Source organism: Gadus chalcogrammus, chromosome 12 (assembly GCF_026213295.1).
Source record: "Gadus chalcogrammus isolate NIFS_2021 chromosome 12, NIFS_Gcha_1.0, whole genome shotgun sequence".
In the NCBI taxonomy this organism is placed as follows: Eukaryota; Metazoa; Chordata; class Actinopteri; order Gadiformes; family Gadidae; genus Gadus; species Gadus chalcogrammus.
Window position 1 is genome coordinate 18,965,337 of NC_079423.1, and position 24,404 is coordinate 18,989,740.

General features: G+C 39.0%; 1 protein-coding gene across 1 annotated transcript in view; it reads left to right on the plus strand.

The window, feature by feature from the left end:
• Positions 1 to 24,404, plus strand: part of LOC130392745 (microtubule-associated serine/threonine-protein kinase 3-like) — a 145,165-nt gene that overhangs the window by 31,835 nt on the left and 88,926 nt on the right. Inside the window, exons 5-7 of the mRNA XM_056603254.1 lie at positions 505 to 572; positions 23,793 to 23,884; positions 24,088 to 24,296. Of these exons, the coding sequence (XP_056459229.1) occupies positions 505 to 572; positions 23,793 to 23,884; positions 24,088 to 24,296 (369 nt within the window). The remainder of the gene's footprint in view (positions 1 to 504; positions 573 to 23,792; positions 23,885 to 24,087; positions 24,297 to 24,404) is intronic.

A 24,404-nucleotide genomic window follows, 5' to 3' on the forward strand; every position in this document is an offset into this window, starting at 1 on the left:
TAGGGTCTATAGCATATAACCGCGTTGTCTGATTACAGTTTAATTCATTGTTCTTAATTTACCAGCTCTCGTTTTGAAGAATAATCACCGCGCCATTCGTTTCAATGGGAATCGCGACAGTCTATACTTTCAACATAAAGTGTACATATTTGTAATTCGAAATTCGTCCCAGCCTTTATACAACAGCTACTCTAGGGACTATAGCATATAACCACGTTGTTTGATTACAGTTTCATTAATTTTTCACAATTTACCAGCTCTCGTTTTGAGGAATAATCACCGCGCCATTCGTTTCAATGGGAATCGCGACGGTCTACACTTTCAACATAAAGTGTGCATAATTATAATTCGAAATTCTTGTTTATTTGAATGGGAAAAATTTTCCAAATGTTAAAAATCGACTTTGACCCTCGGGAGCGAATAATCGAATATTCTGACCCATCCCTACTCGCTGGTAGTGTGTTGTTGCTTATAGTAAGTTTGTCCCTCTGTCCCTTCCTGCAGACATGGTGCAGCTTGAGCAGTATGAATTCACGCCCTCCATGTCTCTGGATCTGGATGCTAGTATGGAGGTAAGTCACGCCCTCCAATTCTCTGGAGGGCCCCTCCAGGGCCCCCCCTTGAAGGTAGGTTTGCAATGTTGACACTAGACTGGTAGATCTCGGGAGGTTTGCTACTTGAAAAGTAGATCTTGGGTCAAAAAAGGTTGGGCACCCCTGGTCTATAGCAATGGTTTAAGATGAGATACGCAGCAAGAAGATGACACAAACAGTGCAGATCGCAGACAAGGATAAAGAAATATGGGTAACGCTTCATATTAAGGTCCTTGTATTAAGCCTTAGATAATGTGTAATAAGACCTTATTATATGCTTATTAACATTAATTTGTGTTCATAAGACTATTAATAAGTGTTAATAATAACATAATAAACATGTTTATTGTGAGATTATAAGAGTTTTTCTAAGCACTTATAAGAAACTTGTAAAAGGTGCCATGGCATGAAAATCTCACTTTGAGGTTTTCTAAAATAAATATGAGTTCCCCTAGCCTGCCTCTGGTCCCCCAGTGGCTAAAACTTGCGTTTGGTGTAAAACAAGCACTAGGTGTTCTGCTCGCCTTTGAAAAAACGGAGGCTCAAACGCGCTGATTTGGAATGTGGTTTCATATGTCGTCACATAGCATCTAAGCTCCTCCCCTTACTCTGCCTGGCCCGCTCAGAGAATTTGGCCCGCCAATGAGACACGACCGTGCGAGCGCCACATGTGTGTGTGTGTGAATGCACACACTATAACGCAAGTGTTTCTTGTCGGTTGTTTGACGTCTCTTGTATTTCCACAACGAGACTGTAGTGGGGGTTACCTCAGCCATGGTTGAGAAGGAATTGGGGGAAAGGAACTTTGGCTTTGACTCCCTGAAGTACATGAACTGTGACATGCCGCCGGTTGCCGCGAGGCACCACCGCCGCGAAGCACCCCCGCCCGGCAGCGGGCAGCCGGCATCAGGCAGCGCGTGGTTCAGTCTACTTCAGATTGAAGTGGAAGAACCAGAGACGTCGGAGAACCCGATGAAGTCGTTTGTGATTCATAATATCGTCTGGAGGCGCACACAGCTTTTGGCCATGATAACATGTATTATATGATATAGATATCTATGTATTATATGATATTATTTAGATATTTATATCTAAATAATATCAGGACTGGGGGGGGGGGGGGGGGGGCGCAGCACGGCGACGGGGCCATCAGTGTGTTTGCATGTAACACATCTGATTCGCATAGATGTGGAAGAACAGCTCAATCGGAATAGAAAAGTATCATTCTGAACCTCAATCGGTTCAGAATAGAATTCTATGCGGAATTATAGAATAGGTGGTGTAGTCCGCTATAAATACTTATTCCGATTAGTTTGGGGTTTAACTTGGAGCAGCTGCAGTAGTTCGCAATTGGTCCACTCCGTCTGTACTTTAATGCACACAGAACTTTACCGCTGTCAAGGAAATTGGATTTATTGCCTGATTCACGTCTTTGTTATTATCACTCCGTAGTAGTTACAGTCGTCCGGTAACTTATCAACCCTAGCGTGTCCGGTTGCTAAGCGACGGGTGACATCGGTGGGTTCATGTGTTAGCATCGTCACTCCGTGTGTGTGTGTGTGTGTGTGTGTGTGTGTGTGTGTGTGTGTGTCAGGGAGAACGAGTGCTATGCAGAGATGAATGGACGGAACGATTTTTAGATTTCCAAATCGCGTTATTAAAAAAAAAAAAAAAAAAAAAATTAATAAAAAAAATAATTAATATATATAAATTAATAAAAAATAAAAATAATAATAATAATAATAAATACTTTTAAAAAAAGAAGACAGAATCAATTTGTGGCGCTCGATGTTGATTCTGTGGCGCCGCGCCACACAATGGTCTATGTATGGGAAACACTGTATGATATAGATATCTATCAGGGTGTCTTAAAAGTCTTAAAAAGTCTTAAATTAATTTTTCTAAATTTAAGGCCTTAAAAAGTCTTAAATTCGTCAAAAATGTCATATGCTGGTCTTAAATTTATAACTCGGAGGTCTTAAATTTGTCGGGGCAGGGTTATTTAATTTTTTATTTTTCTCGCGGGACTTTTCGGGAAGGAGATGTACGAGGGGCTACTTTCTTGCTAGCTGCATATATAAACGGATGTCTGGGCGCTTGCTAGCTAGTCTGCAACAATGGGTAAATGCAATGCAACGTCAGTTGGCTGGAAGACGTCCGTTTCCGAGGTTGGCTAGCGTCCGTTGCCAACCCAGAACAGGCCAGATGCATTCCGTGCAAAAGTAGCCTACATTCAAGCTCGGCACCATGGGGATTAAGGCTGTCGTCAGCCATATGCAGAGCCAAAAACATAAAACCTCTGCCAAGAGCCACACACAGACCCCAGCCGTTTCTACGTTTTGCATCTCTGCCCCGGCGCCACCGCCGCAGACGGTCCGCGCTGCTAGCACTGACCTGAGGGTAGCATTTGGTGCGACACCAACACTGAAAGCGGAGGTGTTGTGGATTCTAAACACAGTGGTCAAGCACCAGTCCTACAACTCGAATGAGGGGATAGGAGATCTCTTCGGTTTGATGTTCCCTGACTCTCAAATCGCGAGCACCTTTACTGCTGGAAGGGACAAAACGGCGTATATAACTCATTTCGGACCAGCGCCTTTCATCCGAAACGAGCGAATCTGCAGCGTCTACAAGGCTTTTGTTTTGATATTTGAGACGTTGAACCACGCCACTAAAAGCAAGCAACTTGACGTGCACGTCCGATATTGGGTCGGAGATCGAGTGCATTCCCGGTACTTGGGCTCGCAATTCATGGGGCCCCACATATATGGGGGTAAAAGGGATGATGATACATAATATTTTTTAGACAATATGCAGAATCTTTTCACTTACGAATTAACACGGTCGGCTATTTTTGCCAGCACGCCACCCTAGCCATATTATGGGCAACCGTGTTCCCCTTGGCTGTGATTTGAACTTTGAATTCCTCGTAGGAGTTCATAATAATACATTGCGCGATTTATTTTGCATAAGGGTGAGTCAAATGACGCGAGAAACGCCCCTTTTATGTGAACGCGCATTGAACCTAAAGCGGAAAACCTGGTTCAAATAATTGAATCTAAAGTGAGCCTCGTGGTACCATTTAACTGTGATTGCGAGTTGCGGCTCTGTCGAGCCAGGTTTTCCCAAGAAAGCCTGGGTATGTTCAACGAGGTTCGTGGTATACCCCCCAGGTCTTACTGAAGGCATTTATTTAATGGTGAAAATATTATTAATCAGTGGCGTAAATATCGACGGTGCAACCGGTGCAGCTGCCCGGGGGCCCAGACGCTGTCACCCCCCTCTCAACAACTTACAACTTGGGTGCACCATGAATACGTGCTGGTGCACCCAAATTAAAAATTTAGGCGCACCAGTGCACCCAAGGAAAAAGTTAGTCTGGAGCCCTGGAGTATCACTTTATGTTCAATAAACAGACAGAAAGTAAACTTGAATGAGTCTCATTGAGTGACGCACATGCTATGCTTGGGTTGTAATACAGCGGGATCCCCCCCACCATCGCGGGTTTAAGGTCTTAAATTTCATTCAAGGTGGTATTAAAAAGGTCTTAAAAAGTCTTAAATTTGACTTGCTGAAACCTGCAGATACCCTGATCTATGTATATGATATTATTTAGATATAGAGCTCCAGGACTCCCTTGTGTTCTAGGATATTTACAGAACACGGCTAAAGGCTGTGTGCGCCTCGCCATTGCGATACATCCACTGTAAACAGAGCGCATGGTACCCTGGCTGCAAGCTGCTCAGGGCCACACCCCCACCCTCCTCCTTGACCCGCCTCGCTCCTCCTCATTTGCATTATAGCAGACACCAAAACAGCGCATTTGGGGCAAGCTCAATGTGCGACTGGCTCGGAGTGGCTGTAACTCTGCACCACGGCTGAATTTCGGGAACGTCTTTGAATACTGTGTTAGTGGCCCACTAATACCTATATTAAAGCATCCATAAAATAGCATGTCATGGCACCTTTAACTATTTATCGATTGCTTAATAACATGGTCTTATGAGTTTCTTATAGTTGTTAATAAACACGTTACAAACCCATTTATTGAGTCTTACTAACTTACCTATTATGTCATTGTTAAACCTTTACTAAGCATTTTTTATGCTTATTAAGGTTAATCCTTTATTAAACTGACAATTATGCGTTTTGCAGGTACGGGATCTAAAGCGGGAACCATGCTTATTAGGGTTGATAAGTCCTTTATTAAACTGCTAATTATGCATTTTGAAGGTATGGCATCTAAAGAGGAACCCTGCTTATTAAGGTTAATAAGTCCTTTATTAAACTGAACTAAACTAAAGCGGGAACATTGTTTATTAAGGTTAATACATCCTTTAATATACACTTATTAGCAGTTAATGAGTAACCTACTATATGTTATCTAGGTTGATAAAATGTCAAATAAAAAATAGATACTAAATACAATGTTATGCCGGTGAAGCACAAAAACACACTTTAAAACAGCTCTTTTGAATAAAATAAAATAAATAATTTTAAAAACTTCAAAATGTATTCTTGAACATCAACATTTAAAAAAAGGGACTAGACGATCCGAGTCCAGCTTCTCCATGGCCTCAGGGGATGATAATTCTTCTGGCTGGTCTTTCTTGTTATAAAGAAACACAAAGAACATTGACCACAATAGATACTCGCCTAGTTTCATATGATAGCATAAGCTAAACGTTAGCTCAAATGTAGCACGCCAAAGCCTCTGAAAGAAAGAAATGTAAGCCAAAAAAGTTTGCTAGCAAACAGCTAGGTAGCTAGAACCAGCTACCGTTACTATAGCGTAACATTCAGAGAGTCATCCTCCAGTTCAGACCTATTCCTATCTATCCGTGTTTTCTGTGCTTGTTCCTGTCTTTTGTCTGTCGTGCTCGTGCTGACGATTCCGACAGGTTCTCCAAACTTTCGTCAAACACTTCATCATCCACTTGCATAAACAGAACTTCCGGTTTAAAATTACCTTCAAAATGAAAGCCTTTAAAAGATATATTATATGAGGCACAAAATAAATCACACTCGCTCAATATCTGCAGACTTGTTAACCTTAATAAGAATTGATCCCGCTTTAGATCCCGTACCTGCAAAATGCATAATTAGCAGTTTAATAAAGGATTTTCTTTTTTATTAACAACTATAAGAAACTCATAAGACTATTATTAAGAAATCAAACAATAGTTAACATGTTTCTTAAGTGCTTATAAAATTCTTATAATCTCACAATAAACATGTTTATTATGTTATTATTAACCTTATAGATAGTCTTATTAACACCAATTAATTGTAATAAGCATTTAATAAGTGTATTATTACCTCGTCCCTTATTTGGAAACTAAAAGATGTGTTCCGTAATGAACTGATACGGGACGCACTTTGTCCCGTATTTCTGGTCGTGGAAGAATGAGAGCGATTCTTCTCTGTGCTGTGGCTAGAATTGTCAACCGTCCCGTAAAAAACGGAATCGGCTGTCATGAGTACCGACCAATGGCCGCAGATTTGTGTGGTTGCTAGGATACATTCTTCACAGTGGTTGGCTCTGCTGCTGCCTGAAGCGGTCTCGCCCGGCTTCCTTAAACTAAAAACACCAACAAGAATGGCTCCCCATGCTGCAGCTACCTCGTCCTCGAGTGAAGACGACGACTTTCTACCTCCTCCTCCCGGCACGCCAAATTGAAAAAAAAGAAAAACAAAAGCAAAACACAGAAAAGAGTGGGAAAGGGACTTTAAATGGATAGACAGTGTTCGAGAAGATGAGTTCAAGGCGAACTGTACTGTATGCAAACGTCAATTTTTGGTCAGCCACGGTGGTCTGACAGACGTAAAACAACACGCTTCTGGTGAAGCACACAAGAAGAACGAGACCCAGAGGAGAAGTCAGGGAGCTCTGACACAGTTCCTTGTCCGACAAGCAACTCCGGAGGCTAACATGGTATGTCAAATAACTAAGCATGTTTATTGTATGCTAGTAGTAGCCTAGACGAGTGGATACTAGTGTGAAAACAGTCAGCACCTGCATGAGCAGAAGAAGACTCACTACTGTATTGCTTTGTAAAATGGAAATGGTCTGAAATGAGGTCAAGTAGAAGTATAGGCTATATGATTTGAACATTTGACATTTAAGGCTTAATAAAGGGGATAGCAACATTTTAGCTCTGCAAAGATCCAAGTAATGTATAATTTACATTTCAGACTATTTTCCAAATCATACCTTTATTCACACTTTGTGTTGTCAATTCATGCTGCTAAATGTTCAATATAATTAAGTATCAACACTGATATACTGCTATTTTCTTTCTAGACCAACTGAATCATATTGTGTAATGCAAGTAGATATCATATAATTAATAATATAAAAAAATATTGCATACTGTCTGTTTACAACTTTTACACACCTCAAACAGCTCATGCATGTATAACAGTGGTTCTCAACCACTTTGACACGCTGTGACAATCAACCCCATCACGGGGTAGCTTGTCACAGTGTATGGTTGTCCCTATAGTTAATCTATAACCAACCCCTCAGCAGGAAATGTGATAAAAAAAACTTTTTGTTTTTTAAGCTAGAGAGTAGACATAAAATAAATTTTAAATTGACTATAAATACAATCTCTAATATCCAAGGCCATTTATATTAGTTTTAAACCATTTAATATAAACCATGATTAACTTAACATGTGTCAACCAACCCCCAAAAAAGTAACTTAACATGTGATAACCAACCCCCAAAAGTGACCTATACCAAGAATGTAGCATACTTTTGCTGGCTACACAGGTGTTGTCATGGCTTTGGAGGCACAGCAAGTTTTTTGTTTACAGTTTGTGATAATTCTTTTGAATGAATTATTAAATGGATAGGACTTGCTACAATAAGTCTAGCACAGTAGTAACACAGTAGTAGTAGTAACACAATTGTAGCAAATGCATGCGTGTACTTATGCGCGCGCGCTTCGTGCGCATGCATGTGTCCCTTATTTACATTTCTGATAGTTGGCAACCCTAGTTACAAGTAACGCAAATGAGTAAAAAAGTATTTTTTTCAGGTAACGAGTACTTTTCACATTGCTTTTTCAAGTAAATATTTGATTTAGAATTCTACTCTTTACTCAATTACATTTTCCTTTGTGCCTTCATTAAAATGAGTATTTTGTTAAACACATTATCTTCGTTGACTGTAATATAAGCGTACACGTAAGCGACGCGCCCTCCCTAGGTTGCCTCATTGTTGCGATCTCCCCCCATAGCTGAGGAGACTGGTCGATGCTGCGTTCACACCAAAATACACATTTGTTGCCCGTTCGCATTGTCGACCAAGTTTTGTCACGGGACAAATCATAATCTGTTGCTGTGCAAGTTTTGTCAGGCCAATAACCGAGCCGAGATAACCACAATTGCGTGTCTTTACCTGTTGTGGAAGAGGGAGAGACGTCGGAGAACCCGACGCAGTCTATTCATAATATTGAAATGACCACGGAAGAGGCAGTGAATGAAGTATTGATTAGGCAGTGATTTATAAGATACCTAATAAACCGTTGGAACACACAAGACCGGTTACCAAAGCAATGCCGGTAAACAAACCCCTCGAAGCCCAATCCCTACGAGAGCTCCCCGCGCTACGGCCATCCGGAGGCGCACTGAGCTTTTGGCCCTGATATTATGTATGGAAGGGATAATCACCTCAAGGCCAATAAAGAGTTTGATATGCCCGGCTCGTGGACGGCTTACCTTCCACGAGCCGGGCATATCAAACTGTTTATTGCCCTGCCTTGAGGTGATTATCCTGTATATTCTACTTCTTGCTTGCCAACATAATAAAACAATTCAAATAATTTAATAATTATGCTTTTTCTTATTCGTATTGCATGCTTATTAAATGTATACTCTGTTTGAGTTCATCTCCCTCAAAAAGTTGTCCCCTTTAATTACGATCGATCGAACATGTTTTGGACACCTCAAAGGGTGTCCCGCTTATACAGTGGTCACTTGCCAAAGAAAATAAATTAAGATCATTCATTTATATTTTTATGCGTTTTACAATCCAAATATAAAGTTTTTCACATGCCATAATCAGTGTTGGGGTAGTTACTCAAAAAATGTAATTAGTTACTTATTACTAATTACTTCTGTAAATTGTAATGACATTACTTTACTAGTTACTGCATTGGAAAAGTAACTTCACTACTTATTACTTTACTTTCCTGTTTCTTAATTTACTGTAGATACATGGACAAACATCATAGCCCTATCATCATTTAGTGTTTATTGTATACATCTATACAAAATAGCCATATGAAAGAACAATATCCCTGTCTGCACAAAGAAATGCCTCACTGTAAAATCCACAAACAACAGGATAAAGTAGGCTATGGTGAGGTCAATCAGTAGCAACACACAAGTTTCAAAACACAGGCTTTGGGAAACATGAGAACAAAAATTAAGTGGTCAACGAAAAATACAAAAAGATCACTTCATCCCATACAATTAAAACAGAAATGCACTTAAGCGGCGGTGACACATGCTGTTACTTTATGTGGTCCAAAGGCTGAATGAACCTGATCTATTTCGCAAGCCATGACATCGTAAGTGTGTCTTCCTCTCACCCTCTTGCAGGCAAGAGCAGCCTTCTCAAGTTTTAAAGTAATGCTGTCTATCCAGTGCACCGTCATTCCTAAGTAACTTTTGTTGTTGGCGGACCAAATATCCGCGGTGGTGGACACATGATCCAGGGAGGACTCGGAAATAATTTTGAGCTTCGATTCCATGTCGGTATAACACTTGTTCAGGTAATGGGAAAATGTTTTCCTGTCGGACGTAGGCTTGCGAGTCGCTCGTGTTTTATCTAGTATTTTTCTAATTTTGGGCGTTTCAATAGTCGACTACAATGAACCCTGCAATCAGCCTGTCTTTCTGTGTTACCTACTTCTGCGCTCCAACACTTGAACACTCCTTCGCACAAGCAGCTACGTCACTCAAATCGATCGCTATGGCAACGTGCCGAGGCGAGCAGGCGCTGCAGACAGCACGCATGCACGCACCACAACAGATCAGAACTTTACACGCAGGCAAACACAGCTTGGGTACCGCAGAAAAGCGCGTTACTATAGTCTAGTAAAGTAGTGTAGTTACCGATATTTTAAATGTAATGCGTTACTTTACTTCGTTACCCAAAAAAGTTATATCGTTACTGTAACGCGTTACTTTGTAACGCTTTGTAACGCTTTGTGACGCTTTGTAACGCGTTACCCCCAACACTGGCCATAATTTAGTTTCCCTGGTAACGTATGCTCTTATGCAACGGAAACGTTCACTCCTACAAGATACAATAAACAATCTTGTATCCTCCAGTAAAGACGACGGACCTTAGCTACGACTTGGCAACGAGAGGTATTCTAGTCCGCTGAGCTTTAAGCCAGAGAGCTATCGTTATGGATTGTACGTATTTATAATTCGAAATTCGTCCTAGCCATTATACCACAGATACTCTAGGGTCTATAGCATATAACCGCGTTGTCTGATTACAGTTTAATAATTTTTTTTACAATTTACCAGCCCTCGATTTGAAGAATAATTAACACGTCCTTCGTTTCAATGAGAATCGCGACGGTCTATACTTCCAACATAAAGTGCACATATTTATAATTTGAAATTCGTCCCAGCCTTTATACCACAGATGCTCTAGGGCGGGGGTCACTAACAGGCGGACCGCGGTCCGGGTCCGGACCCAGACGCCGTCCTATACGGACCCGGACCTATAGTCAATCAATTATTCAAATATTTTTACGGGGCGCTTCTATTTTGACCGGCGCAGCGTTTCTAGACATTACGGTAATGGTTTAGGGAATCAGGAAAGCCATTGACCCAATTGCATTCGAGTTAAGCCATCCCACGTGATGCTACTCAGCCAATCGAATCTGTGCATTCCCGGCACAGGCTGCCTGACTCACAGACAGTGAGCGATCATGCGAAAGATCACAGAGAAAAGTGCGAGAATTACAGAGAAAGAAGTCAGATAAGAGTGAGTAATACAGCGGGAGAAGGCAGATAAGACAGCGGGAGAAGAGTGAGGAAGACAGCAGGAGAAGAGTGAGGAAGACAGCGGGAGAAGAGTGAGAAAGACAGCGGGAGAAGAGTGAGAAAGACAGCGGGAGAAGAGTGAGAAAGACAGCGGGAGAAGAACTGCGGTCAAGTGAGCCGTCATTCGTCCATCCGCGGTTAAGCCAGCCGTCACACAAAATCTTCGTGCGCCTCTACTCTGAACAGCCTTTGTGTGTTATCTCGCAACGTTTTCAAAGTAAAAGCCTTCACCTACGGTTGTGCGTTTGTGTGGATCGCTGCGAACGCTACCAGATCGGCGTGAAAACGTCCACAACAAACAAGGGTTTTCAAAAGACCAAGCATGCACGTGAGGTTTTCAAAGGTTATGGTTATGTTCTAGTCATATCAGTCAGTGCCGGAACTTATCTATTATTTTGTCTATAGCTCACTTCAAAGTGCCAACATAATGCAATTTGCATAGGCCAAAATATGCATATGTGAGGTTTTCAAAGGACATTTTCGCGAAATCGATACAGTAAAATCACATGGTTACTTGTGTACAGGTAGTCAGCACAAGGGTAAATATGGTCATGTCAGTCCGTGCCGGAACTTATCTATTATTATTTCTATAGCTCACTTCAAAGTGCCAACATAATGCAATTTGCATAGGCAAAAATATGCATAGGTGAGGTTTTCAAAGGACATTTTCACAAAATCTATACAGTAAAATCACATGGTTACTTGTGTACAAGTAGTCAGTATAGCACTTAGTATGGTCATGTCAGTCCGTGCCGGAACTTATCTATTATTTTGTCTATAGCCCACTTCAAAGTGCTAAGGAAATGCAATTGGCAAAGGCCAAAATATGCATAGGTGAGGTTTTCAAAGGAAATTTTCTAAAAATCTATACAGTAAAATCACATGGTTACGTGTGTACAAGTAGTCAGTATAACACTTACTATGGTCATGTCAGTCAGTGCCGGAACTTATCTATTATTTTGTCTATAGCTTACTTCAAAGTGCCAACATAATGCAATTTGCATAGGTGAGGTTTTCAAAGGACATTTTCTCAAAATCTATACAGTAAAATCATCACATGGTTACTTGTGTACAAGTAGTGAGTATAACACTTAGTATTGTCATGTCAGTCAGTGCCGGAACTTATCTATTATTTTGTCTATAGCTCACTTCAAAGTGCCAACATAATGCAATTTGCATAGGCCAAAATATGCATAGGTGAGGTTTTCAAAGGACATTTTCTCAAAATCTATACAATAAAATCACATGGTTACTTGTGTACAAGTAGTGAGTATAACACTTAGTATTGTCATGTCAGTCAGTGCCGGAATTTATCTATTATTTTGTCTATAGCTCACTTCAAAGTGCCAACATAATGCAATTTGCATAGGCCAAAATATGCATAGGTGAGGTTTTCAAAGGACATTTTCTCAAAATCTATAAAGTAAAATCACATGGTTACTTGTGTACAAGTAGTGAGTATAACACTTAGTATTGTCATGTCAGTCAGTGCCGGAACTTATCTATTATTTTGTCTATAGCTCACTTCAAAGTGCCAACATAATGCAATTTGCATAGGCCAAAATATGCATAGGTGAGGTTTTCAAAGGACATTTTCTCAAAATCTATACATTAAAATCACATGGTTACTTGTGTACAAGTAGTAGTCAGTATAGCACTTAGTATGGTCATGTCAGTCCGTGCCGGAACTTATCTATTATTTTGTCTATAGCCCACTTCAAAGTGCTAAGAAAATGCAAATGGCAAAGGCCAAAATATGCATAGGTGAGGTTTTCAAAGGAAATTTTCTAAAAATCAATACAGTAAAATCACATGGTTACGTGTGTACAAGTAGTCAGTATAACACTTACTATGGTCATGTCAGTCAGTGCCGGAACTTATCTATTATTTTGTCTATAGCTTACTTCAAAGTGCCAACATAATGCAATTTGCATAGGCCAAACTATGCATAGGTGAGGTTTTCAAAGGACATTTTCTCAAAATCTATACAGTAAAATCACATGGTTACTTGTGTACAAGTAGTCAGTATTACACTTAGTATTGTCATGTCAGTCACTGCCGGAACTTATCTATTATGTTGTCTATAGCTCACTTCAAAGTGCCAACATAATGCAATTTGCATAGGCAAAAATATGCATAGGTGAGGTTTTCAAAGGACATTTTCACAAAATCTATACAGTAAAATCACATGGTTACTTGTGTACAAGTAGTCAGTATAGCACTTAGTATGGTCATGTCAGTCCGTGCCGGAACTTATCTATTATTTTGTCTATAGCCCACTTCAAAGTGCTAAGGAAATGCAATTGGCAAAGGCCAAAATATGCATAGGTGAGGTTTTCAAAGGAAATTTTCTAAAAATCTATACAGTAAAATCACATGGTTACGTGTGTACAAGTAGTCAGTATAACACTTACTATGGTCATGTCAGTCAGTGCCGGAACTTATCTATTATTTTGTCTATAGCTTACTTCAAAGTGCCAACATAATGCAATTTGCATAGGCCAAACTATGCATAGGTGAGGTTTTCAAAGGACATTTTCTCAAAATCTATACAGTAAAATCACATGGTTACTTGTGTACAAGTAGTGAGTATAACACTTAGTATTGTCATGTCAGTCAGTGCCGGAATTTATCTATTATTTTGTCTATAGCTCACTTCAAAGTGCCAACATAATGCAATTTGCATAGGCCAAAATATGCATAGGTGAGGTTTTCAAAGGACATTTTCTCAAAATCTATAAAGTAAAATCACATGGTTACTTGTGTACAAGTAGTGAGTATAACACTTAGTATTGTCATGTCAGTCAGTGCCGGAACTTATCTATTATTTTGTCTATAGCTCACTTCAAAGTGCCAACATAATGCAATTTGCATAGGCCAAAATATGCATAGGTGAGGTTTTCAAAGGACATTTTCTCAAAATCTATACATTAAAATCACATGGTTACTTGTGTACAAGTAGTAGTCAGTATAGCACTTAGTATGGTCATGTCAGTCCGTGCCGGAACTTATCTATTATTTTGTCTATAGCCCACTTCAAAGTGCTAAGAAAATGCAAATGGCAAAGGCCAAAATATGCATAGGTGAGGTTTTCAAAGGAAATTTTCTAAAAATCAATACAGTAAAATCACATGGTTACGTGTGTACAAGTAGTCAGTATAACACTTACTATGGTCATGTCAGTCAGTGCCGGAACTTATCTATTATTTTGTCTATAGCTTACTTCAAAGTGCCAACATAATGCAATTTGCATAGGCCAAACTATGCATAGGTGAGGTTTTCAAAGGACATTTTCTCAAAATCTATACAGTAAAATCACATGGTTACTTGTGTACAAGTAGTCAGTATTACACTTAGTATTGTCATGTCAGTCACTGCCGGAACTTATCTATTATGTTGTCTATAGCTCACTTCAAAGTGCCAACATAATGCAATTTGCATAGGCAAAAATATGCATAGGTGAGGTTTTCAAAGGACATTTTCACAAAATCTATACAGTAAAATCACATGGTTACTTGTGTACAAGTAGTCAGTATAGCACTTAGTATGGTCATGTCAGTCCGTGCCGGAACTTATCTATTATTTTGTCTATAGCCCACTTCAAAGTGCTAAGGAAATGCAATTGGCAAAGGCCAAAATATGCATAGGTGAGGTTTTCAAAGGAAATTTTCTAAAAATCTATACAGTAAAATCACATGGTTACGTGTGTACAAGTAGTCAGTATAACACTTACTATGGTCATGTCAGTCAGTGCCGGAACTTATCTATTATTTTGTCTATAGCTTACTTCAAAGTGCCAACATAATGCAATTTGCATAGGCCAAACTATGCATAGGTGAGGTTTTCAAAGGACATTTTCTCAAAATCTATACAGTAAAATCACATGGTTACTTGTGTACAAGTAGTGAGTATAACACTTAGTATTGTCATGTCAGTCAGTGCCGGAATTTATCTATTATTTTGTCTATAGCTCACTTCAAAGTGCCAACATAATGCAATTTGCATAGGCCAAAATATGCATAGGTGAGGTTTTCAAAGGACATTTTCTCAAAATCTATAAAGTAAAATCACATGGTTACTTGTGTACAAGTAGTGAGTATAACACTTAGTATTGTCATGTCAGTCAGTGCCGGAACTTATCTATTATTTTGTCTATAGCTCACTTCAAAGTGCCAACATAATGCAATTTGCATAGGCCAAAATATGCATAGGTGAGGTTTTCAAAGGACATTTTCTCAAAATCTATACAGTAAAATCAGATGGTTACTTGTGTACAAGTAGTGAGTATAACACGTAGTATTGTCATGTCAGTCAGTGCCGGAACTTATCTATTATTTTGTCTATAGCTCACTTCAAAGTGCCAACATAATGCAATTTGCATAGGCCAAAATATGCATAGGTGAGGTTTTCAAAGGACATTTTCTAAAAATCTATACTGTAAAATCACATGGTTACTTGTGTACAAGTAGTGAGTATAACACTTACTATGGTCATGTCAGTCAGTGCCAGAACTTATCTATTATTTTGTCTATTGCTTACTTCAAAGTGCCAACATAATGCAATTTGCATAGGCCAAACAATGCATAGGTGAGGTTTTCAAAGGACATTTTCTCAAAATCTATACATTAAAATCACATGGTTAATTGTGTACAAGTAGTCAGTATAGCACTTAGTATGGTCATGTCAGTCCATGCCGGAACTTATCTATTATTTAGTCTATTGCCCACTTCAAAGTGCTAAGAAAATGCAATTGGCAAAGGCCAAAATATGCATAGGTGAGGTTTTCAAAAGGAAATTTTCTAAAAATCTATACAGTAAAATCACATGGTTACGTGTGTACAAGTAGTCAGTATAACACTTACTATGGTCATGTCAGTCAGTGCCGGAACTTATCTATTATTTTGTCTATAGCTTACTTCAAAGTGCCAACATAATGCAATTTGCATAGGCCAAACTATGCATAGGTGAGGTTTTCAAAGGACATTTTCTCAAAATCTATACAGTAAAATCACATGGTTACTTGTGTACAAGTAGTGAGTATTACACTTAGTATTGTCATGTCTGTCAGTGCCGGAACTTATCTATTATGTTGTCTATAGCTCACTTCAAAGTGCCAACATAATGCAATTTGCATAGGCAAAAATATGCATAGGTGAGGTTTTCAAAGGACATTTTCTCAAAATCTATACAGTAAAATCACATGGTTACTTGTGTACAAGTAGTCAGTATAGCACTTAGTATGGTCATGTCAGTCCGTGCCGGAACTTATCTATTATTTTGTCTATAGCCCACTTCAAAGTGCTAAGAAAATGCAATTGGCAAAGGCCAAACTATGCATAGGTGAGGTTTTCAACTGACATGTTCTAAAAATCTATACTGTAAAATCACATGGTTACTTGTGTACAAGTAGTGAGTATTACACTTAGTATTGTCATGTCAGTCCGTGCCGGAACTTATCTATTATATTGTCTATAGCTCACTTCAAAGTGCCAACATAATGCAATTTGCATAGGCCAAAATATGCATAGGTGAGGTTTTCAAAGGACATTTTCTCAAAATCTATACAGTAAAATCACATGGTTACTTGTGTACAAGTAGTGAGTATAACACTTGGTATTGTCATGTCAGTCAGTGCCGGAACTTATCTATTATTTTGTCTATAGCCCACTTCAAAGTGCTAAAATGCAATTGGCAAAGGCCAAAATATGCATAGGTGAGGTTTTCAAAGGACATTTTCTAAAAATCTATACAGTAAAATCACATGGTTACGTGTGTACAAGTAGTAAGTATAACACTTACTATGGTCATGTCAGTCAGTGCCGGAACTTATCTATTATTTTGTCTATAGCTTACTTCAAAGTGCCAACATAATGCAATTTGCATAGGCCAAACTATGCATAGGTGAGGTTTTCAAAGGACATTTTCTCAAAATCTATACAGTAAAATCACATGGTTACTTGTGTACAAGTAGTCAGTATAGCACTTAGTATGGTCATGTCAGTCCGTGCCGGAACTTATCTATTATTTTGTCTATAGCCCACTTCAAAGTGCTAAGAAAATGCAATTGGCAAAGGCCAAAATATGCATAGGTGAGGTTTTCAAAGGACATTTTCTCAAAATCACAACAGCTAGTATAGTCATAACATTCAGTCCGGGAACTTATAGATAGATAGATAGATAAATACTTTAATAATCCCAGAGGGAAATTATTTTTGTCACGAACTCCAGATATACATACACAAATAAATAAATAAATATTAAGGATAAAATATAAAATATAACATATATATCCATATCCATATATATACATATACATACACACACACACATATATATATATATACATATACATATACATGCAACATAAATACACATACATACACAAAAGATAAAAGATACAACCTAAGAAAAACAAAAAATACAAATAAAAAATTTAAGGACAATATAAATATATATACAACACCATATATACACATACATATATATATATATACATATACATATACACATACATACATACATACATACATACATACATACATACATACATACATACATACATACATACATACACAAAAGACAGCACTGTACAAAAAGGATTGTACAGTATTGTGCAAAAGGTGCAAGAATTATAGTCCTTGTTTGAGGTCAGAGATTACAGAGAGGGACGGTGTCTGACATTCTAAGGGAGGCGTTGTAAATTTTAATGGCCACAGGCAGGAAAGATTTCCTGTGGCGCTCTGTGGTGCATCTGGGTGAGAGGAATCTCCTGCTGAAGGTGCTCCTCTGCAGGGCCAGTGTGTCATAGAGAGGGTGTGAGACATTGTCCAAGATGGACTGAAACCTGGACAGCATCCAGTATTATGCATTATACTTTTTATTTATTATTACTAACCCTATATATATACAGCATTATGTATATTTTTTTCTATAGCTAACTTTGAGGTGCTAACATAATGCAATTTCCATCAGCCAAAGAAATTTATATGTGAGGTTTTCAAAGGATATATTCTCCAAAACTATACAGTCGAATCACATGGTTCCTTTTGTACTAGTAGTCAGTACAACACGTAGTACGGTCATAGCAGTCAGTGCCAGAAGTTATGTAGAATTCTGTCTGTACTTCACCACAAAGTTTTAAGATAATGCAATTTCCAACAGCCAAAATATGCATGTGATGTTTTTGAGGACATTCTTTCCAAAACGTAAGATGTTTTTGCTCCTACAATGCCATTCATTTTTTTAAGAATCCTATTCATTTCCTATGGAAAATTACTTTTTGCTCAATAGCTTCCATGGTATGGCACCCAACCCCCCCCAAACCAATGCATAACTAGTCTACCAGATGGTACTAATTAGACACACCTGAAGATAATGCCCTCCCCATTTTGTGATCCATAAACCCCTTTCAAGTTGAAAAACGTAAAAAATGTTTTCACAGGTCACTAATTTCATCTGATTTCCACGAAACCTGACAAACAAGATGATCTTTAGACCAAACCCCACAAAAAAATGAACCGTCTCATTGTTCAATAGCAAGTTTATTTCCCCAAACCCAAACAAAAACCAAGCCATTAGACAAAAATAATAGATAAGTTCCGGCACGGACTGACATGACCATAGTAAGTGTTATACTGACTACTTGTACACAAGTAACCATGTGATTTTACTGTATATATTTTGAGAAAATGTCCTTTGAAAACCTCACCTATGCATAGTTTGGCCTATGCAAATTTCATTATGTTGGCACTTTGAAGTAAGCTATAGACAAAATAATAGATAAGTTCCGGCACTGACTGACATGACCATAGTAAGTGTTATACTGACTACTTGTACACACGTAACCATGTGATTTTACTGTATAGATTTTTAGAAAATTTCCTTTGAAAACCTCACCTATGCATATTTTGGCCTATGCAAATTGCATTATGTTGGCACTTTGAAGTGAGCTATAGACAATATAATAGATACGTTTCGGCACGGACTGACATGACCATACTAAGTGTTATATTTACTACTTGTACACAAGTAACCATGTGATTTTACTGTATAGATTTTGAGAAAATGTCCTTTGAAAACCTCACCTATGCAGTTTGGCCTATGCAAATTGCATTATGTTGGCACTTTGAAGTGAGCTATAGACAAAATAATAAATAAGTTCCGGCACTGACTGACATGACCATAGTAAGTGTTATACTTACTACCTGTACACACCTAACCATGTGATTTTACTGTATAGATTTTGAGAAAATGTCCATTGAAAACCTCACCTATGCAGTTTGGCCTATGCAAATTGCATTATGTTGGCACTTTGAAGTGAGCTATAGACAAAATAATAGATAATTTACGGCACTGACTGACATGACCATAGTAAGTGTTATACTTACTACTTGTACACACGTAACCATGTGATTTTACTGTATAGATTTTTAGAAAATGTCCTTTGAAAACCTCACCTATGCATATTTTGGCCTTTGCCAATTGCATTTTAGCACTTTGAAGTGGGCTATAGACAAAATAATAGATAAGTTCCGGCACGGACTGACATGACCATACTAAGTGTTATACTCACTACTTGTACACAAGTAACCATGTGATTTTACTGTTTAGATTTTGAGAAAATGTCCTTTGAAAACCTCACCTATGCAGTTTGGCCTATGCAAATTGCATTATGTTGGCACTTTGAAGTGAGCTATAGACAAAATAATAGATAAGTTCCGGCATTGACTGACATGACCATAGTAAGTGTTAGCTACTTGTACACACGTAACCATGTGATTTTACTGTATAGATCTTTAGAAAATGTCCTTTGAAAACCTCACCTATGCATATTTTGGCCTTTGCCAATTGCATTTTAGCACTTTGAAGTGGGCTATAGACAAAATAATAGATAAGTTCCGGCACAGACTGACATGACCATACTAAGTGTTATACTCACTACTTGTACACAAGTAACCATGTGATTTTACTGTATAGATTTTTAGAACATGTCAGTTGAAAACCTCACCTATGCATAGTTTGGCCTTTGCCAATTGCATTTTCTTAGCACTTTGAAGTGAGCTATAGACAAAATTATACATAAGTTCCGGGACTGAATGATATGAATATACTAAGTGTTATACTCACTACTTGTACACAAGTAACCATGTGATTATACTGTATAGATTTCGGGAAAATGTCCTTTGAAAACCTCACCTATGCATATTTTGGCCTATGCAAATTGCATTATGTTGGAACTTTGAAGTGATCTATAGACAATATAATAGATAAGTTCCGGCACGGACTGACATGACCATACTAAGTGCTATACTGACTACTTGTACACAAGTAACCATGTGATTTTACTGTATAGATTTTTAGAAAATGTCAGTTGAAAACCTCACCTATGCATAGTTTGGCCTTTGCCAATTGCAATTTCTTAGCACTTTGAAGTGAGCTATAGACAAAATTATACACAAGTTCCGGCACTGATTGACATGACCATATTCACCCTTGTGCTGACTACCTGTACACACGGAACCATGTGATTTTACTGTACAGATTTTGAGAACGTTGTGCTGACTACTTGTACACAAGTAGGCCTATCAATGCGATTTTACTGTATAGATTTTGAATAAATGTCCTATGAAAACCTCACCTATGCATACTTTGGCCTTTGCAAATTGCATTTTCTTAGCATTTTGAAGTGAGCTATAGACAAAAATATACATAAGTTCCGGGACTGAATGATATGAATATACTAACTGTTGTCCCGACTACTTGTGCACAAGGAACCACATGATTTCACTGTATAGTTTCGGGGAAAATGTCCTTTGAAAACCTCACGTGCATGCTTGGTCCTTTGAAAACCCTTTTTTGTTGTGGACGTTTTCACGCCGATAGCGTTTGCAGCGATCCACACAAACACACAACCGTAGGTGAAGGCTTTTATTTTGAGAACGTTGCGAGATACCGCACAAAGGCTGTTTAGAGTAGAGGCGCACGAAGATTTTGTGTGACGGCTGGCTTAACCGCGGATGGACGAATGGCGGCTCACTTGACCGCAGTGGAGAAGAGTGAGAAAGACAGCGGGAGAAGAGTGAGAAAGACAGCGGGAGAAGAGTGAGAAAGACAGCGGGAGAAGAGTGAGAAAGACAGCGGGAGAAGAGTGAGAAAGACAGCGGGAGAAGAGTGAGTAGTACAGCGGGAGAAGAGTGAGAAAGACAGCGGGATAAGAGTGAGAAAGACCGCGGGATAAGAGTCAGTAAGATAGCGGGAGAAGAGTCAGTAAGACAGCGGGAGAAGAGTCAGTAAGACAGCGGGAGAAGAGTCAGTAAGACAGCGGGAGAAGAGTGAGTAAGACAGCGGGAGAAGAGTGAGTAATACAGCGGGAGAAGAGTGAGTAATACAGCGGGAGAAGAGTGAGTAATACAGCGGGAGAAGAGTGAGTAATACAGCGGGAGAAGAGTGAGTAATACAGCGGAAGAAGAGTGAGTAATACAGCGGGAGAAGAGTGAGTAATACAGCGGGAGAAGGGTGAGTAATACAGCGGGAGAAGAATGAGTAATACAGCGGGAGAAGAATGAGTAATACAGCTGGAGAACAGTGAGACAGAAAAGAGACAGACAGAGTGAGCCGGAGACAGAAAAATAACTACACATGGCGCTCTCTAAGAAGAGAAAAGTGGACCGCGAAAACAGCTTTCAACCCAGAATGGACACTCATTCATGTTCATTCTTCCCACTGGCAAAACAAAATCAGGTTGTCTCATATGCTCAGAGACAGTGGCACTCAAAAGGGCCAACGTGAAACGCGATATGAGACAAAGCACAACGGTTTTCAACAAACATACCCACTCAAGTCTGAACTGCGGTCACAGAAAATAAGCAGTCTCAGAACCCAATATGAACAATCCAACCGGACCCTAACCGATTCATTCACTGCCCAACAACGTGCTAACGAATGTTCCCTCAGAGCCTTTTGGGTCAACACAAAAAGCCATTTACTGATGGAGGGGTTGTCAAGGTATGCATGAGTGCAGTAGCTGAAACCTTACTTGAGGGGAAACAGAAAGAAGAGCTTTGTGACTAAATAAAGCAAATACCCATGTCAGCATCATCAGCCACAAAGAAAAGTGAAATGTTAACCCAGGATGTGCTAGCCCAGCTGGTTGAAGCCATTCATAAGGTGTGTATGCTTAGCTGTAGATGAGTCTACTGATGTGTCTGACAATGCTCAGCTGTTAATTTATGTAAGGTTCCTCAACCAAGAAAATTAAGAGTTCTGTGAAGATGTGTTAGGTGTAACTCCCCTTAAGACCAGTACAAAAGGAGAGGACATCTACCTGGCCAATAGGTATTTAAACTCCTGGCAGGACAAGCTAGAGCTCAGTTCTCTCACTGAACAACAGAAAGGGGTGAACTAAAACTGTTAAATTGTTAAGATGTGTTGTTATGTTTTTGAAATTGGTTGAAACTGTTAAAACATTCACAAAGAAACAGGGGACACTCAAGCAGCTGCTATACTTTATTTTATCTTTCAAAAGGAAAGTATATATTTTATCTATATTTTAAGATTATTATTATATTTATCTTCACCATTTTGATTTTAAATGTAGCCCTTCTTTTCCTTGAAGAGATTAGTTTCAGTTGAGTCAGTTGAACCTCCTTTAATAATACATATCTTCAGTATTATTGACTATAATTGTATAAAAGTCGCAATAAACATTGTCGAAATGTTATTGAATTGTTCTACCTGTATTGATCTGACAGTCAGTTGTTGATTACATGCAGACGTTGATACAACTACTAGGCTACTTCAATATATATCACACTGAATGATGACGCAAGTTAGACATTATGATGTTCCGGACCTTTGCTTGAGGAAATTTTCTCTAACTGGACCTATTTGAATTTTTGTTGAATACTTTTTTATTTATTTTTTATTTAACCTTTATTTTTCCAGATAAAACATTAAGAACAGTTTCTTATTTACAATATTGATCTGGTCCAAGAGGCCCCCCCTACTCTAGGGTCGCATTTTCCGATTACAGTTAGGTGCATTCACACAATTTACCAGCTCTCATTTTGAAGGCTGAAATACAAGCGGCGTATTGATCTACTATTTGATGACGCTGTGCACAGTCAGCAGCAAGTAGAACCGACAAGTCAGCGGGCAACCTGCCGGATTAATGCCCTCCTCCCGGCCAATCAGAATCAAGCATTCTTAAATGAAGTAGAATAAACAATTATATCATATTATATACTATTATAGCTCCGGGAGTTGCAAAAGGCAACAATCACTTTCTCCTCCATGCTGCGGTTCGTTTGGCCGGTTGAATGCTGATTGGCTGTTACGTTACGCACGTCACTCAGTGGCCACGCTGTTGAACGCTAATTGACTGTCATCACGCGAATGTCACGGCAAAGTTTAAATATTTGAACTGGAGCGAAAGTGTCGCGCTACAAATCCAGGTGAACTAGCTCGCCCGTGCCGGGCAAAAGTGTCGTGCTGCAAGTCAAATCTTGTCGCAGGTTTTCTCTAGCGAATAATTCGACCGATTCGCGCCTCTACTTACGTCAATTTGTTTGAAATGACATGAAATTTATTTTATTGTATGTATTGTTGTATGTATGTTTAATGAACAATACACACAATGAAGAGAGTACATCTTTCTCTCATTAACTCACACGTTATGTCTTTTTCACTTTTTCACTCCAAGCACTGCAATACAAAAATGTGAAATAACTTGTAATTTGAGTAACTTTGTAACAAAGTACTTTTTTTACTCTTACTCAAGTAGGTTTTCCAATTGGAATATTTACTTTTACTCAAGTAGATTTCGAAGGAAGTAATTGTACTTTTGCTTGAGTATAAATTTCAGTACTCTACCCACCACTGCCTATCAACAAAGGCTTATTACAAGGACCTTAATATAAAGCATTACCGAAATATGAATATTGAATATTATATGAATAAGTAAATGTAATAGAATGCACCAAATATATCAGCACACAAAGGCTTAATATTACGGTTATTTTGACCTAAAAACAATACCACAATGGAGCTGAACTGATACTGTGGTAGGGCTTATTCTCTGTAGCTACAGGCTATTGAAAATGCTGATTTTCTGTCTCTGTCTAGAACAAGTTTCCTCAGACTCTCACTCCAACACGACGGAAACCTCTGGAAAGTGACTTTGAAACCATCAAGTTGATAAGCAACGGGGCTTATGGGTAAGGAATAGGGATAGGATTTCCTGAATATTCTACCTAGATATACCAGGATTACCAAAGAACAATGAAGTTTCATTACCACTTTGTGTGTGTTATTTTCAAAACCTGTTGCTATTTGTCACCTGCCTCCCTTGACCCCCTTGACATTGTTAAAAAAAACAAAATCCCTTGAACATGATTCCTGTCCGGTATGTCGCCCCTAGGGCCGTGTACCTGGTCCGGCACAAGGAGACCAGGCAGCGCTTTGCAATGAAGAAGATCAACCGGCAGAACCTGGTGCTGAGGAACCAGATCCAGCAGGCCTTTGTGGAGCGAGACATCCTGACCTTTGCCGAGAACCCCTTTGTGGTGTCCATGTTCTGCTCCTTTGAGACCAGGAGACACCTCTGTATGGTCATGGAGTATGTGGAAGGTACTGTGGACGACTGTGAGGCTCTAGTTTCATACCAGGGGTTGGGTTCGGGGCGTGGCGTTGACGTGTAGTAAGACTTAGGATGCAATCACACTAGGCATAGTTGCA